The sequence below is a fragment of the Anguilla rostrata genome, chromosome 16 (assembly GCF_018555375.3).
Source record: "Anguilla rostrata isolate EN2019 chromosome 16, ASM1855537v3, whole genome shotgun sequence".
NCBI classification, from domain to species: Eukaryota; Metazoa; Chordata; class Actinopteri; order Anguilliformes; family Anguillidae; genus Anguilla; species Anguilla rostrata.
This window is the reverse complement of record NC_057948.1, coordinates 8462040-8479894: the sequence shown is the minus strand read 5'-3', so window position 1 is coordinate 8479894 and position 17855 is coordinate 8462040. Positions and strand designations below refer to the sequence as shown.

The 17855-nt window shown below is 44.2% G+C and overlaps 1 protein-coding gene across 2 annotated transcripts; it reads right to left on the bottom strand.

The window, feature by feature from the left end:
• Positions 1-3136: 3136 nt before the first annotated feature.
• On the bottom strand, positions 3137-14264 carry LOC135241976 (transmembrane protein 138). Of its 2 annotated transcripts, XM_064312810.1 has the most exons (6): positions 14129-14216; positions 10404-10675; positions 5845-6873; positions 5463-5634; positions 4549-4624; positions 3137-4208 (listed from the first exon to the last, which is right to left on the bottom strand). In XM_064312810.1, the coding sequence occupies exons 3-6, from the start codon at positions 5970-5972 to the stop codon at positions 4096-4098; spliced, it is 489 nt and encodes a 162-aa protein (XP_064168880.1). In that variant the 5' UTR covers positions 5973-6873; positions 10404-10675; positions 14129-14216; the 3' UTR covers positions 3137-4095. The 2 variants fall into 2 exon arrangements, with proteins under 2 accessions (XP_064168880.1, XP_064168879.1); XM_064312809.1 differs by lacking the exon at positions 10404-10675 and having other exon boundaries at positions 14129-14264.
• Between the last annotated feature and the right edge of the window lie 3591 nt (positions 14265-17855).

The window sequence follows — 17855 nt, the reverse complement described above, 5'->3', positions numbered from 1 at the left end:
AATAGTGGTTTCAGGTGCTTTGACGTGTGTAATATTTCTTCACATCAAGTATTATTACACTTTGTATCAGACTGGACCTTTAGTACCTGAAAAATTCTGTTAATTAGGTTATTTTACAAATTCAGGACCAATCCTGCTTCAAGGAAGAACAGAGCTACCTCCAGACTAGTTTAAGGAATTAAAAGTGTAATCTCCACACTGTGTGGGCCTGACAATCAATTAACTAAAAATAGCCAGTTAAATGGGAAAAGGGTTATGTTTAACTGACCTTAATTTATTTAAAAAGCGTAGGCCCTGTATAGGTATTTTAAGTTTAAAGATTAAAATGACAGCCCCCAGAATTTTTTCAGTTTCATTTCTCTCTTGCACACGGCTTCTTAGGCCTACATCGTCATAACGTTCGAACATAAGACTGTCAGGCTGGTTCACTGGAGCAAGAAAACGGACAGAAAAAAGAGCGAGGGTGGCGCGGAAAAGCAGCCCAGCACACAAATTAAAAATCTGAGAAGGCAGCTGCAGAAAAATGTGCGAAAATAACTGACCCATTCACCCCCCCGACTCCTTCAACTGCCGCTAACGAGGAGCCGGAATGGGGGATGGCGACAGCGAATGGCTGAGAAGGTGGTGGGGGGGGGGGGGATGACCACTCCAGCCAACAGCAGCGGGTGCTACGACATCAGAGCCTGAGGATTCTGAACCTGGTTCAGAACAGGGAACAAAGGGACGAGATCAAGCACGGGGCTCCAGACTTTCTCGGAAAAGGCCACGGCTCTTGAGGAACTTCACACTGCCCGTGCAACCGCAGAGACGAAGGCCGCAGAAAAACGCGATAAAGTTACTGACCCATTCATTAAATTTCAGCAGAAGCTCTTCTCCAGAACAACTGACACAACTCTGGGCTATCCCTTCCAGGCCATTGGGGTAACACGGTGCGTCGAGAAGTTGGTTAGCTTTGGTCGAAAATGCCTACATCAATGAGAACCTGGACCCGGAATTAGAAAACTAAGGAAGAATAGATGGTGCACCAGCCTAGCAGCGTTGCCAAATCTGCTTATAAAACTTGACACTGGGCTTCTTTTTTTCCCCCAAAGTTAAGTTATACACAGAATAGCTCATCCTGCCTGTATTGATGTCATTACTAATAGGCTTACATGCTAAATGCCACATGTCAATAGCATTCACAAGTTAACACCCATTTTCCAACAAAACACACAACATTGCTTAAAATGTCTCCCCATTTCCATAATGTGGTTCTAGCGATCAGCTTCATGATTACTGTAGTGTTGCAGTGCCAGCATTTAACTTTTAAAAGCGCTATATAAATGCAGTCCATTTACCATTTAACTTAGACGTTAACTTCTTGCTGTACATTATAAACCAATATTAACCCTGCATTTATTCCATAGTGAAGGGTCATAGTGGCATTATAAACTGATATGAACCCTGCATTTATTTCAGTGTGTAGTTTCATAGTGGCATTACAAACTGAAAAGAACCACACAGAAATTATATGTTATACAGAGCAGACAAGGGTACAAGAGGAGGAGGAGTGGCTATATATGTTTCCGTGCACTTTGATGTAATACCCGGTAAGCGGGCTAACAGCCGTAGCGACTAGCCGCCGCTCCCCCAACGCTCGTGTCTATTTGCAGAGGGCAGTCTGCACGCAGGCCTAAATCCACAATCCCCTGATTAATCTCGGGGATAAGAATAGGGCGCTGTCTGCTCTGGCCACCCACGTCTCCAGGGTGCAGCCATGTGACCAGTGCTCCGGGTCGGAGTCGTGAACTTGTTCCTGCTCTGGCCGCAGTCATGTGACCGGCGCTCTGGGTCGGAGTCGTGAACTTGTTCCTGCTCTGGCCGCAGTCATGTGACCGGCGCTCCAAGTTGATGTTAGCCATACTTGGCCACAGTCATGTGACCGGCGCTCTGGGTCGGAGTTGTGAACTTGTTCCTGCTCTGGCCGCAGTCATGTGACCGGCGCTCCAAGTTGGGAGCTCGTTCATACTCTGGCCACAGTCATGTGACCGGCGCTCTGGGTCGGAGTCGTGAGCTCGTTCATGCTCTGGCCGCAGTCATGTGACCAGCGCTCCAAGTCGGGAGCTTGTTCCTGCTCCGTAAGTGTCAGACTGCCCTCCTCAAATTATCGTCTGCGTTTCGGCACTCTTGAGAGTACAGCGAGCGAGTTTATGCTGTACTTTTACCGTGTGTTACTGTGACAGAACCTTGTAAACTAGTCTAATTATTAGGGGTGTACTGAAACATTGATGCATCAGTGCATCGTGATGCAAAGGTCACGTTATAACTGCATCGATGTGACGTGTATGAATCGATTTGTATCGCGATGAATCGTTAATTAACATGCACCTAATTGCATCGCATCGTAATTAATCGTTGTTAATCGTATCATATTGTCATAAATGAAGAGAAATGGTATCGCAACATATCGTTGTTCATGGTATCACTATTTTATTGCATCATGATCAATTTGTATTGTTACAGCCCCACTACTTAGGCAATAATATCCAATTTTTTTTGACGAATCCAGTAAGTGTTGCATTAAATCACTGGTCTGAACGTACAAAATTGAACACGGATTCGATTCAGGTTTCATCTGGAGGTAGCCTGGGTCCGATTCTGTCGGATCTGAATATAAACCCTCCAGCGCAGTCTTCCCCTGTAACCAGCTTTCTACTGACGCACAACATCCCATAATAAGAGCGTGGGAGTCGCGGGTCTCCCTGTCGCACAGCCGGTCGTCGGGGGCGGACGGAACGCTGAGCACAAGAGCGGGGATTAATGCAATCAAGGTCCAAGCGTGCAGCACAAACAACAATGAAGTGTCATAGACGACTACGTACATCAGATAACCATTTCATCAGCTGTATCGGATACGAGTGTAAACAAGACGAGTCACTGACAGTGTGAGATTATTTCTTTCTCCGCTCGAGTTAAGACATGTTTGTGTGCAGAACTCCACATCAGAAGTGATGTGAAATCCACCGTCTGTGCGTATTTGTACTGCGTTAAATATCAAACATTTACGACGGATGTTGAGCCCGTTACGAAGACTTCTCTCGACCGCCTGTCCAATGATCCCAGGCAAGCCTGTTCAGAAAGAGGCGGACGAAAGCGGTCGTATTAAATACACTTTATTGAATAAAAAAAGAATAAAACCTTACTCAAGCAAAATAAATCCTTCCGCCAGAAAGAAAAGGAGAACAAATGGCAAGGCTTCGGCACTTTGAGGCCCGGTCCGCGTCACACCAGAAGAAGGCAGATCGGCGTCAAATCGGTTGACGCGGCTATTAAAAAAAAGGTGTATTTAAACGCTAACTCTGAATTCCATAAAGCGCTATAATCCTGGTACGTTTCCACTGTTAAAAAGGATCTGATGTGTGCTGGCATTGCGTCGATGAGGGGCCGTGAGGTTAAGAAGTGCACCTGGGATATGCGTAGCTTTGCGACGCTAAACTTTCAGCGGCGCGCGCGCGCGCGACAAACCGGAAGCTTCCTGAACTCCGCGCTAACGACAACGAGCTGCTAAAAGCTGCTTCGGTGGTAAGTGTGCACGAGCATCTCTGTGAGATACAGCTCCAGTCTCCGGCCTACGAAGGAATAAATTCTAACCTGTATCGTTCACACTGCCGTCCTGATAAGCAATTCCGTTTGAGAAAAGGAGTTCTGCTGGCATTAGCCGATCCGCACACTGGCGTGGCTCTCTTTATCTGTTCGCACAAGGGTCCATTATATTGTATCTTTCTGTAACTGCGTACGCATGAACTTCCATTATGGCTCTTCCCATCGCAGTTTCTCGCCTCTATCCATGTCCATTCTCAGTGTGCTTTGTATTGTATCTTTCTGTAACTGTGTCTATATGAGCCTCCATTATGGCTCTGCCTACAACAGTTTCTCTCTCCCTCCATTCTGACTATGTCCAATGTGTCTCGTCGTCCTGGAACCGTATGTGTACTGTATGAGCCTCCATTTTGGCTAGTTCCATCACAATTGACTCGTCTCACTTGTATCCAATCAGTTTGCTCTGTGTGGGCGTGAGGCTCCATTTCGGCTCTGCCCAGCGCAGTTTCCCGGCGGTCACTGCCGCGCCCGGGCGAAAGCGTTGCGCAGCCAGGGGGAGTCCTCATACAAGCGGGGGTCCCCCAGGTACTCCGTCGCTCGCTTGTAGAAGTAGTAATACAGCACAGCCGCTGCAAAAGGAAGGAAACACGCTGAAATTAACGCACTTCAGGGCCAATCACACCCAATTCAAACAATTAAATCATCGTGATTACCTAGAGGATTTCCACACACCGTGCAACTTTAATAAGCATTTATCTGCTACTCAAAGGGCCCACAAGGTAAGAAGTGAAGAATCTTCTTTTATTCCAGTGTGCATGGTCAAAGCGGCATTATAATCCAAAAAGAGCAATGCATTTATTTCAGTGCGAAGGGTCGTAGTGGCATTACAAACTGTTAAGGACCACGCATGTATAGCAGTGTGAAGGCATAGTGTTATGGTGTGGAAAGAGCGTTATGGCAAAAACTCACCAAGTCTCTGGAAAACAAACAACGTTTCTAATCCATTAGTCCACACAAATCGATGTGAGCTCACCCAACGCAGGTTCTATTGACAGAAATAGAAAAGTTTCAAATGTACAGTAAATCTTCCAAAAAAATCTACTATTACCCATGCTCTTCATAGAGTGCATAGACTAAAGTGTTTAAAAAATGTCCCCATATAACACACACACACACACACACTCACAATGCTTTCTTTCACCACTACAATGCCAGCTATACGTTACCATGAACTTACAGATATGTTTGTCTGCTCTTAGCTGATGTAAGTAACCGTCTGGGAGAACAGCATAAGGTGCAGTCTGGGGGTGCATCCAGGGAAGCTAGCTAACATTAGCTAAGTAGTTTGCTATGCGAACTTAACGTCCTGCTATTTAAATGACACTATCCACCTACAATGGGGCTGGCAAATGAGCCTGCTCCAAACTGGAAATTTAGAACAGACAACAAACTTCAACCCATAACAACTTTGTCTGAACAGATAATCCAAAACCTTAATAAAAATATAATTTTAACCTTTTGTTAGTCAAGTGCTTGTAAGGGTTACACTGGAGTGATACTGCTTGCCACTATAAATCCTGCAATCCCGCTGGTTCTAGCAATTATTAGGCAGTGTAATCAGAGGTAAATCGCCATTAGTTCACTAACAATGCATATCAAAACATTACATTTAAATGACATTACTATTCCTTAAATTACATTTAAAATTATCATCTGAAGCTCCCCCAGTGAATAAATAAAATTATTCTATTCTATTCTATTCTATTCTATTCTAATGACATCCCCAGAAGTTTGGTGGACTTATGTTGTATCAGCCTGACTTGGCTGACGGTAGCCATGCTTGCGGTAATGGCCAGCACAGAAACGCCGGTGCATCGCAGTACCAGGATCCAGCAGTGGAGGGCGATGCTGAGGGCCAGGTAGAGGCCGGAGATCACCAGAAGAGCCCGGAAGCGTTCCAGCAGGAGCGAGACCAGGCCCACCTGGAACACGTAGGTGTTGAAGAGCATCAGGAGGACGATGATCACGTTGAACAGGATGGCGATGTCCTGGATGCTGGGAGACGCGGGCGCACATTTTAAAGGCGGACTCCAAAGAAAAGTCAATATTTAAGATGCTGCTCCTTGCCTTAAGAGTACATTTTCTCTCTTTAATCTCTAATGTGCTGCAGATAAGATTTTGGCCCACAGCTAAGAACATGTACAGAGCCCCACCCCCGATAATGATGAAAAGAAGCTGACCCAGGGTTTGTCAGCACGGACTCACATGAAGAGCACGAGCTGCACGACGGGCGCGGCTCGCAGGAGCTCGCTGAAGGAGTTGACGAAGAGGTCGTAGGTCAGCAGCGCCAGCTGGACGAGCAGGACCAGCGAGTAGTTGCTGGTCTGGAGCATCTCCTAGCCGGACCCGTCAGCCGCCGCGCCCGAGCCTCCGTGGGTCCCGACCGCCCTTCAGCGCGGCCTCGAGGAGACAGCCCGCAGAGTCGGGGCCCGCCTTCAGTCCAATCCCCGCGCCATCCCGGCCTCCGCACACAAGAGGGCGCACCGGCGTACGCGGAGGACGTGTCCGTCTTCGCCTGGATGGCCTTCGGGTGCCAATGGCTTCCAGACACAAGGGGGCGCACTTGTGCGGCTGTCGGCCCCACTCAGTCCTTTGCTCTAATCCTCAGCAGGCCCAAATGTAGAACATTTTTATCTTACCCCAGCCAGTTTTATCTTATGTGAAAACAACTACTCCCAGGTGTTCAGGCCTGATTCTGATTAACTTAAAACCAGCGGCAGGATCTTCTATAGCCGGAACCAGGTCCAATCCATCGTGCACTTTCAGAACCGCCGAGAGGAACTTAACCACATTGAAAAAGTGGTTTCCTTTGTGGGCCTTTCTCGGTCTACGTCTACGTTGTCTCCTTCATAGAAACCTTGTTGGGAGTCTACAGAAAATACAAGTGCATGTTCATGTGTTCTTAGGACCCCAGTGCTGGAGTATGTGTGCTGTATTTATCTGACATCACAGAGGCCAAAGACACTATCTTACCAGATTTTAAATGCAGCAAGACAGGGATATAGAGAGTATCAAGCTACTGTAAAAGAAACAGTAGGCAGGTAAAGTGGACTAGGTGGTCTGCAACTGTTAATGCACAACTGACTGAGGCAGGCTGGGAGTTGTAGTGCATTGGTTATTCCATCCTAGGCCCTCAGTCGTGTGGGTTAATAGTTTGAGATGCTGCAGCACTTCTGGCCTTGACAAAATGCGATCTGTTAAGTGAATGCAATCCCAGCTGAACGCCAGAGGCCTCTGAAAAACAAAACAAGACGAGAGAATGCAAAGATAATTAAAACAGTGACAGTGGAACAATCTGGAAAGAGGCACAGCAAATCAACAAAAGAAGAGACTAAATGTCCCAGCGCTGAAATTTCAATCACTTGGATCAGGTAAGCCTAATACCCTTGTGATCCGCAATGCACAGAGTGGCAAATGATGCCTGTATAAAGACGTGAATCAGGAGAATACACTGCAGTAGCCATGGATACCTGCTCATTGAAAATGAAGTTCAGGCAAAAAATCTGGGAAAGAGGCAGAACTTGCATTGTGTTAAGATACGTACTGAGGGAAAAATGGTGGTGAAACTCCAACACACGTTGTCAACAAACTGATGGAGAGAGCTGCTGTACGACAAGCCCGCTGTACAGGCCAGGAGCAGGTGTGAGAGCCCTGGCCTCAGTGCGACATGTGCCCCATGAAAGTTGACCGCTACACATGTGGCCGCCCACAGGCCGGCCCGTGCAGTCCATCTAGCAGTGGTCATGCTGAATGTGGCCACCCCTATAGTCACAGGTCTGCGGGTCCCCGCACCTCCCCTTTAAGTCACAGGTCTGTTGGCCATGCCCCCCAGCAGGCTAAGCTGCCCGCGCCTGCAGTCTCATGTCTGCTGTGTCACTGCTTTTATACTGAGCCAGCTAAGTCAACAGGTCTCTGCCACCCCCCCGCCAGACAGTCCAGCACACACTGCCTTCTAATCTGGTTTAGTGCTGCTGGCACCAGGGCGGGAGGAAGACTTACACAGGCAGCTGCAGTCAGCCCGGGGATTACGCTTTAATTTCACAGGCTGAAGATCCTCAGCGCCTGAGTTAATCTCCCTCTCCCTCTTACTCCTGTACTCACTGAGACCAGCAGAGAAACACTCTCTCCCACACACACACACACACACACACACACACACACATTCTCCATCTCTCTCTAACTCTTCGGGGACCTCAGATGATATTTCCACTGCCTAAAAATGGAGACTTGGCACAGGGGGCACGGCGCTTGCGGAAACCCATCGGGCCCTGGCAGTTCAAACACTGGCACGGCATCTTTATTTACGACGGGATGGACGTTTCATCGTCTGGAGAATTCACGCTAGCGTGCCAGCGCCTCTCTTCGCAGCGCCGTGACACGAGAATAAACCGCAACGTGCTTTCGGACTCAAGGGTCCAGATTTATGACATCGGTCATAAACTGTGATACGCTGTCGTGAATGGTTACGACGAGCGTTATGTCACGCTTATGACCACATTACGTGCGCTTTATTGCTGGGGACGTCGTTCGGCTGGGGCGATTTTTTGTCAGTCGTCCTCCCTTAGAGGTTGATAGAGCATTCCTGCGTGTCAATTATCACAATGCCCCTCCCCAGTAATCTATATCATTTGTCACAAATTAAGCAAACATGATGATTGACAGTAATGCTCTCGTATTTCCTCGGTCTCTAGTGCACAGAACCAGAGACAGAAGGCAGACATCTTCGCAGGGCTGAGCGGTAACATATTTTCTGTTCCTCTCCTCGAAGCAATAGAAAGTAGACATAAAAATGGAATTACATTCCCTGAACAAAAATTGTGAAACAAGATTAACAACTATAATATGTCAAAATATTTTACATAGACAAATAATAAATAAATAAAAAAGATACCCACAGAGATTGCAAGTAGCATTGCATTTCCTCAGAAAAACTATATTGACTATGAATTTCCATTCATCCATCTGTACCCGCTCATCCTAGGCAGGATTGCGGGGGGGTGCTGGAGCCTATCCCAACGTGCATTGGGTAAGAGGCAGGAATTGACTATGACTTTGCAATTTGAAATAGCCTACATTCTACGGTCTGTAAACCATGCTGTCTGTCGGTGACGTCCGATACTGAGGTTACCGCCCATAACAACGCACCTAAGCCGATAGCACGCTCATCTTTTTCTCACAAACGAAATGTGCGGCCGGTCGCCAGTCATACGGTGAAAAAATGGCCGACTTTGTTGGTAAGCGCACGGCTCCACCAGAGAGCCAGCTAAGCCTAACCAGCTCTAGACCCAACAAACCCCTGCTATCCATCTCAAAAGCTCTACTATAAAAGTCTTGGGGAAAACAAGAGCAAACATTGATCCGGCTTTTGGATGGTGGAGCTGAGGGAGTTGACGGACTGAAAGGTGGTACAGACTTGGCCACCTTTCTTCTCGTGAGCTAAGGTTATAGCAGGACAGAAAAGAACATTCTACTGATGGTATTTTGCTTTCTGTAGCCTAGTGTTATCACACTGAGCAGAAAGAACCCAGACAGGCTAACGTCTGAACATTTGGTGCATTTTGATAAATTATGACTTTAGAGATACGCAGTACTTTTGTGTGTAAAGACATGGCCGCTTGCTGACGTTAGCTCGTTCTAGGTGGTGAAAATATCACACGTAGCCTAACTCGGAGCTCTTGAAATGGCAGTCGTGTTGTGCATAATGCAGATGATAAGCTAGCTAGCCTAGTTTGCTAGCCAGCTAGCATATTAGTGGATGCTGAATTTTCCAACCCATAATATAACGTTAGCCTATCTGTATTTAGCCTTTATGTTTCCGATGTGAGGCTCATCTCTTGACATTTTGGACGCCAACAATAGCGAGGTTCCCCTCAGACTACGTTGGGCGCTGTGGCGACGCCACACACAAACACACAGGTTAGGAGGGAGAACCTGGCAACCGCACCCCGGGGGCGGAGACTCCACCGAGAGGGGCTACCGAGGCAGCGCCAGGCTTTGGGTCGGACGCGCTGTCCTCCCTCGTGGTCGCGTTTGACGTCACCTGTCGCCCCATTAGTTAGTGTTCGGCGGTGTGGGTTCATAACAACGAAAAGCTAAAACATATTAATATTAAATAAAGGTTGTTGCTTTTTTGATAGTCTTCTCTGTCATGCTCTGGCAGTGCAAATCTATCCATAGGAAAAGACGCATCTTTCCACATCAGCTTTTTTGTCTCTTTTTTTACCCACAAATAACAGTGTGTGAATACAGTGCCTTGTTTATTTTACGCCAGGCTGGCCAGTGGAGAATGGGCTCCCCCTCTATAGCCAGGTTCCTCTGGAGATTTCTTCCCACTGGGGAGTTTTTCTCGCTGCTGTTCAAGGGTTTTCTCCCTGCTGGGAGTTTTTATTTTACCTCATGTACTTGCTATCTGGGGGTTCAGGCCTGGTGTTTGCTCTGTTTGCTCTTTTTGCTCTGTCTCTTGCCTAGATACTCTGTAAAGTGTCTTTGTGACCATTCTCTGTAAAAAGCGCTATACAAATAAAATTAAATTGAATTTAATTTATGAGCAGACGTACAGTAATTGTCAAATGCATTAATCCAACGCAATGTTTCACAACTTTCTGGAATGCTTCTTTTCATGCCTCTCGTTTTTTTCAGCTTTTCGGAAATTCCTAGCCCAAATGCCACTCAGGAGCGTTACAATGTAAGCACTACTCATCAAATGAACTGCATTTGGCATGAAGGAGTTGAGTTTCGCTATAAGCTTCTTACGTGAAACTTACATTAATCGAGACGAATGCAGTCGCACTGTTGAAATCGACCTCGTAGTTCCATATGCGCTGTTTGATGTAGTCCATAACTGAGCCGTAACTTAAGGCACCAAGGCAACACGGTGTCAGCAAGAACAACATTCGCGCTTAAAAATGCATCTGTCGAATGTCAGGTGACATCCGTCTGTTGCTCAATTCTCTTTTTTCCCCACATACGGAAGATTCCAGAAGTTTCTGGGTTAGCCACGATGGCGAGCCGGGGAGTGAATTACGGCATGACGTTCCTTGAAAATAGAAGGTATAGACATAAATTTAGTTCCGGGTAGCAGGAAGCAAGCAGCTGTGAAGCCTCACTGGCAGAACAGAAAGAGATCCACCCATCGTGGAGCACAGACAGGTCCAGTATTATTGGGACCCTGGATGAAAATGAGGGGGAAAGCACACAGTGTAAAGAACACATAGGCCTATAACAAGCTATAGGCTAGTTCATTCTGAAATAGGTGGGAAAACTCAATACTTTTATTCTAATACAATTATTCAATTTTAGAAAAATGTGGTTTATTGAGTAAAACATTTTTTTCTCAAAAGAAAAAAAGAAAACAGGGATCAAAATTACTGGCACCCACGAAAGAAGAGCCAAAGGGTCATAGCTAAAGATCTGTGGGTTTACGTGAATGTTGGGGTCACAACGTCTCAGAATCGCACATGAAACGCCACTTCCATACCAACAGGCTCTTTAGAAGGGTTGTATGAGAAAAGCAAAAAATTCAAGCCCCTGAACTTCGCCAAATGCCATTCAGGGTTTTTTCCTGGCTCAGAAATCAGGCAAAGATGGCATCTCAACCCAAAATGGTAGAGGGGTTAAACCTCAGCCACAATCCCTAGGGCGAATGCAGTGGTCTGAAACTCATCCGATTCATGTTTTACACATTCGTATGAACCCATTTCACCCTAGTTTTTTTTCTGAGTTAGAATCCTCCGTCTTCACAGGAAAGCAAGTTTCTGTGATCTCCAAAATGCAAATATGGGTGAATGTACGGTAGTTAAACCCCTGCCACAGCTCCGAGGTCAAACGCACCTGAAACGCAGGGGGCTCTGAGGAATCCATCCCACCGCACTTTCACGGAGTGGCGACCCTTCACTTCCGCTGGAGAAAACCATTTGCGTGGAGATTTGTAAGGCTCAAATGACAAATGACCCCAATCTTGGCTGCCCATGTAATAATTAGGCTATACCCCAACAATATGTATGACTACACAGCATTATGAAACTCACCAGATTTAGAAACGAGACATGTTCAAAAAATCATATTCATTACACCCCATCCGTCCATCCATTATCTATACCCGCTTATCCTGAGCAGGGTCGCGGGGGGTGCTGGAGCCTATCCCAGCGTGCGTTTGGCGAGAGGCAGGAATACACTCTGGACAGGCCGCCAATCTATCGCAGGGCATCATTACACCCCTATTTATTTTATGTTTGCAAAAAGATTGTGAATTCCCTACAGACTATAGGCATAGGGTGACAGTGTAGTATAATGGGTAAGGAACTGGACTTGTAACCTAAAGGTTACACGTTCGATTCCCGGGTAGGACACTGCCATTGTACCCTTAAACAAGGTACTTAACCAGCATTGCTTCCGTATATATCCAGCCGTAAAGATGGATGCTATGTAAATGCTTTGTAAAAGTTGTGCAAGTCCCTTTGGATAAAAGCGTTGATTGACCATTTACCGATTGTATGTGTAGCTCCATAAAACGTTTATAACAGTGCCCTCCAAAAGTTCAGCTCCGTTTCGATGGGCTCCTCATCTATCCTCCCTTGCAGAGCACCTGTTAAGTTCACTTGTGACAAAACAGCTCACTCAAGATGAAGGGAATATGGTCAAGTGGAACCGAATCCAGCCTGGGTCTCAATTCAAATGACCCGCTCCGCCCTCGCTCCTTCCCACTCGCTAAACGCAAGCGCACGCTCCCGTTTCATTGGCACGCGCGTCACATCCTCCCAAGTGAAGTTTGCAAGCAAAGTGTATGAGAGTGGAGCCAAAACTGGATTGGTACACACCCCTAATTTGTGGAACTCCTGTTTTCTACATTATTAACATGGGTAAGGCACAGCCACCTTCCCCATCCTACGTTAGCCCAGGTAGGAAGTACATTCCGACATGTTAACTTTACACTAGGAAGCTCTGAAACATTCGAGAGCGTTAAATTATAGGTTTCCAACATAAATCAGTTACTAAAGTTAATAAAATATGAATTCCCTACGCGTCGTCATTTGGTAAAATAAATTACTAAATATTTGAAACTACTTTTTTGTTAAAATTGATGCAACACAAATCAATGGAATACAATTAGATTTTAAATGACTGGAGCTTGCTGACATTTCAACGCTCTGTACTTTCCGTATTACCAGCACAATGCTGAACCTAATGCATGGAGGGAGCGAGACGTTTTACCTGGCTGTTATGAATGGTCATCCTGGCTAACCGTAAATACCAGACTCATGAACCCAGCGCTTCCCGTGACGTTGGCGGCAGAAGGCAGATATTAATAGTCTACCCGCGGAAAGTGCGAAGCGGATTAGGCCTGGTGTCAATAATCTAGACCAATGACGAGACCATTTCGGGACCCGCATTCAAAAGGGGGAAACGGCAAATGCAATCTTCTGGAAACGACACACCGTTTAAACTGCTTTTTGTTTCTAAGATGAATTAAAAGTATTAAAAAGTATAAGAGTATTAAAAGTTAATTTTGCGTACACTGTTATAGTTCAAGGGAAAATCTATTTGTGTTGGTGGTTATCCAACTAGCGCAGGAGTTGGTAAAGCCAACCTGCCAGCATTTTTGCAAACTTCTTTCACGGACAATTCACAATCCCTTTATGAGTTGTCCTAAAAACGAACCGATAACCAACATAACTTGAGTTCAATTATTTTGTTCCTACAGTACAGACTAACTGCACTTGCCGCTAACTATAACAACATGCAGACCAGCAAAGAAATGGTTATCTAACTTGAGCTCCACAGCCTGGCCAACTAACTAGCTGTATGTATTCAGCAATCGCAACAGGAAGTACAATCTTGTTACATCTGCATTTTCAAACAGTAGTTACAGATGTCCCTGTGGCCCTGGCTTTGGAAAGCAGGCAACCCTATGTCTTGTAGACTAACTTCCCAACATTAACCTGCACAAAGTATCAAAACTTGAGAATCAGCAAACGTTAGCACCTGACTAGCTGAACAGTGAAACGTAGCTGCTCAGCTGTGCTATTGATATGACCAGTAGGTAATATACAATTAGTAAAGGCACATCGAATGACACCACCACACCCAGAGATGCAAAAGAACTACATGATGTTAGCAGCATAGGAAAACATTTAGATAGCAAGCTAGTGATGTCTGGCATTAAATCAGCTAACGTTATGTTAGCAAAAGTTAATTAGCAAGACAATCGCAAGAAAAACTGCATTTTAAAATATCTGTCATTAATTGCGACTGCAACTAATATCTTTTAGCCTGTTGAGTTCGTTCTAATAGTCAGAACACAGAACAGTAGCTAGCTCTTCGCTAACAAGGTAATCCTCTATCTAACCTCGTCGCTACATTAATGCGAGCTAGTTACTACACACTGCTTCACTCTGGTAGCGACTGATAACGTACCATCCGGCCCTGCTTTATATACGTTAATATCCACTAGCAACATAATACAAAAATACATCAAGTCATCGCAAAGTACCTTGAATTGTACTCGGCCCAGGCTTACATGCAGGCTACCTCGTCTCCGTTGCACAGCACCATCGTCAATGTTATGGTCGCTCCCAAGTTCCATGGACTCTGCATTGGCTCCCATGGAAACAAAGACTCGGCTCATTTTACCACTAACCTCCTAATAGAGAGGCACTCACGTTATATACCTTCTAAGTGGTAAATCGAAGTACCTAGATAAAAAATATTTTTTTGTTAATTTTATTTCTTTTTTATACGTTTTATTTAATAAATCATTGAATACAAAATCAGTCATTATAAATGTAGTCAATACAGAAAGCATTAATCAAAGTACCTAGATAGGATAAAGACAACTGTCACTGTGAATGGTGGCTAGATTTTACACACTTCTCTCTCTCTCTCACAATTCAGTATTCAATTCAATAATGCTTTATTGGCATGACTGTACATAAACAATATTGCTAAAACAATTCACAATTAAACAATGAAAAATGACCCATAAGACATATAATTAATACACTAACATGAAAAATCTAAATTAAAAATTTTTTTTATTTGTAAATGAATGATCAAAGTCAAACCTACAGACAAACTTGTTGAATGACAGGAGCTGTAAAAATGAAAAAAAAACTATTAACAAGACAAATATGGTGACTCACTGGTTGTCCCTCATTATGTGATAGGAGACCACATATTTTGCAGCCAACACCTCACATTCTGTTCCCCCAGTGTCCAGGGGAGTTTTTATTAGATTATTGTCCAATTTTTTAAATAAAGTTTTTTCTTATATACCGTTATTTTGGCCATTCTGTAAGGAAATGCAACTCTGTCTCCACTGCCCCCTGATTGCTGTGGGAGCACAGCCTGTCCTATCTGGCCAGCCAGTTTCTTCAGCCAGGCTATGCTCACTGAATCTGTGCATTGTCGGTGCTTTTCTCAATTTGTTATCGCCATTTTGTCGCCATTGTTCAAATAAGTGATACAGGTTTTTCTTTCTTTAGTCATAATTTGCTTTTGTCTAATTTTAAAAAAATAATGTATGGCTGCCCTGAGGCTGATAGATGTTAGTAGTGTCAGTATCTGCAAGTGAACTCAACCTCATGACGAGCAGACTGAGGGGACTCCTTTCTGTGTTCAGCTCTTGGAATTGCACATAGGGATAAGATTTGGGGTCGCTCGTTTTTATGTTTCCTGAATTTGGCTGTTTATTAGTCAAGGATATTGGCCTAATTCTGCCCTGCATGCATTGTTTCATCCATTATACACAATGGATGTACTGTGGGTGGCTTCTAGGTCTTCTAAAGATCCCCATGGGTTGTCACAAGGGGCTGTGGGTGTGTGATGGTGTGTGATTGGTTGTAGGTGTAGTCAGATAGTTTTCAGATTTGAATACTTGAGAACAACAATATCATTTAGTAATTTGAATGTAGTGTTTTCTTTATCCACCTCTTGCCCACAACATCAGGCAACAAGCAACAGCAGTTGCTCTGCCTATCAACTAATTCGTAATTTATTTAATAATTTATATATTTGATAACAATTAACAAATTCAAATCAACTAAATTTACTTTGCTTGTTGGATAATTAAGAGGTTTTAACTGTTGATACTCTTGGGTTTGGTATTCAGAGTGCCAGACGTCAAATGAGGGTATTAACTCCTTAAAACCCATAGATTCATAAATTAAACATAGTTCACATAATCCTCATGTCCCTGACAGGTGTGTGTTGGCTATGAGAGTTGGGGGAGAGGGGCTTATTTATTTATTTATTTATTTGAATGAGTCTTGTGAAAATTTACTGGTTTGTAGGTGATGTGGTATATTAAAATATGTCATAGGTCAAAGTCTCCAAAATTCCTACAAAGGACACAAAATTGACACAAAATGGGAGACGAAAGTACCAATCTCTCTCTTCCTCTCTCTTCCACACACATTTCCTCTCTCTCTCTCTCTCTCTCTCTCTCTCTCTCTCAAACCTCACACACTTTCCCTCTCTCTTTCTTTCTCTCACCCCCCCAAAAAAACTACCAAAAAATTACTAATATTAAAAAATAAAATACATTTGAGAAATAAATCTTTCATACATTGTGCTTATGAAAAAGTATCCAAAAAAGGAAAGTACAGTGTTCCAAAATCTAGAAAGAGCAACTAATAAAAAAATCTGACAACTTTGCAATATGAGAAAATGTATTAAATTTTTTTTGTAATATTGCATGATTGACTGGATTCAGTAAGCGACTGTCCCTCAGGCTTTAGCACTTGGCCATATCCTGAGCTGCAAATAAAGGAAATCTTCTCTCCTCCCTGGGGATGACTCTCCTATCGGGTATGTCTCTCTAGGTAGGGACAGCTAGAGACGAGTCTAATTTCTTTATATTTCTCACACGAGGTCAGAAGAACGTTCTCTCTCAGTTACGTGTTGATTGCAGTAGATTCATCAGAAGAAGTAACCAACAATGGGGTTATTTGCAGAGCGCATCCCTGGAATCTGGGTAATGTGGTCTCACATTAGCATTTATACCTAGTCAGGGTCATAGTACTGTAAGATTAACTTGGTCAGTACTGGTCAGGCTCTTAGTAGTGTGAAATTAACCAGGTCAGTACTGGTCAGGCTCATGGTACTGTAAAATGAACCTGGTCAGGCTCATAGTACTGTAAGGTTAACCTGGTCAGGCTCATAGTACTATAAGATTAACCTGGTCAGGATCATGGTAAATGATAATAAATAAATAAATGATAATAAGAATGTAGCCTTTTTTTAATACAGTAGAACCTTCCATGCGATGTTCAGCAGCACAAAGCACGTTACGTATAACATAAAATAAAAACAGCCTATAAATGCTTCGCTACTGTTGAATATACAGTTTATGCACTTTTTTTTGATAAACACCCTACAGAAAAATGAGTGACAAATAAAAGCTAACATTTGATATATGGAATTATGTTCAAAATGATCCGCCGAACGGATAAAAATATGGACTTTGATTCTTTATGAGTGGAGTACAAGGATGCAGATAAAATGAAATTACGGTATTATAGACAGTGCATGTACACCAATACATATGGTAATCCGAAAACAGTGCACGAGAAATGTGTGGAGTGTTTCACTTTGCCACCTAGTGGAAGAAAAGGCGAAAGTTTGGGCTCAGGGTGAAATGTTTGGCGTATAGATTAAGTGGCCGCCCTGAAATGTGGGCTGTCTGTAAAAAGGTAGAGTAATTTTCATAATGGCGTGTTATATTAGTATTAGTCGTCACAATGCCCTGAAGCATTAGTGATCGCATTGGCTATTTGATTTGATTACAACCCAATGGAGAGAGAGAGGGGGGAGAGAGAGAGAGAGCCGTCATAGTTGTACACCTGCCACTGTGTGGTTGCACTAATAGGCGCACATTCTGATAAGGGGAAGGTGAGTCTACCATATCGACTGGCATTTATTAATTTGTAACGCTCGGTTGGTTCATTTCCTGCTAAAGCGTGTGTTAAAAGTTCGATTGTTTTTGGAGTGTGAGAAAGGAATTTTAAACTGCATATGGCTCAACCCAGGGCAAACGGCTCCAGGTTGTTTGCACAGGCGATACCGAAAGGGAACTCCTGTGTCCTAACTTTCAGAGTAGTAGGCTACGTGTTCGGCTACATAGTTTCAAATGACCCTCCACATACATGTCTTTTGATACGTATACGCAGTTTGGGATCAATCAATAACTTAAGAGTGTAGAGGGAATAATAATAATAATA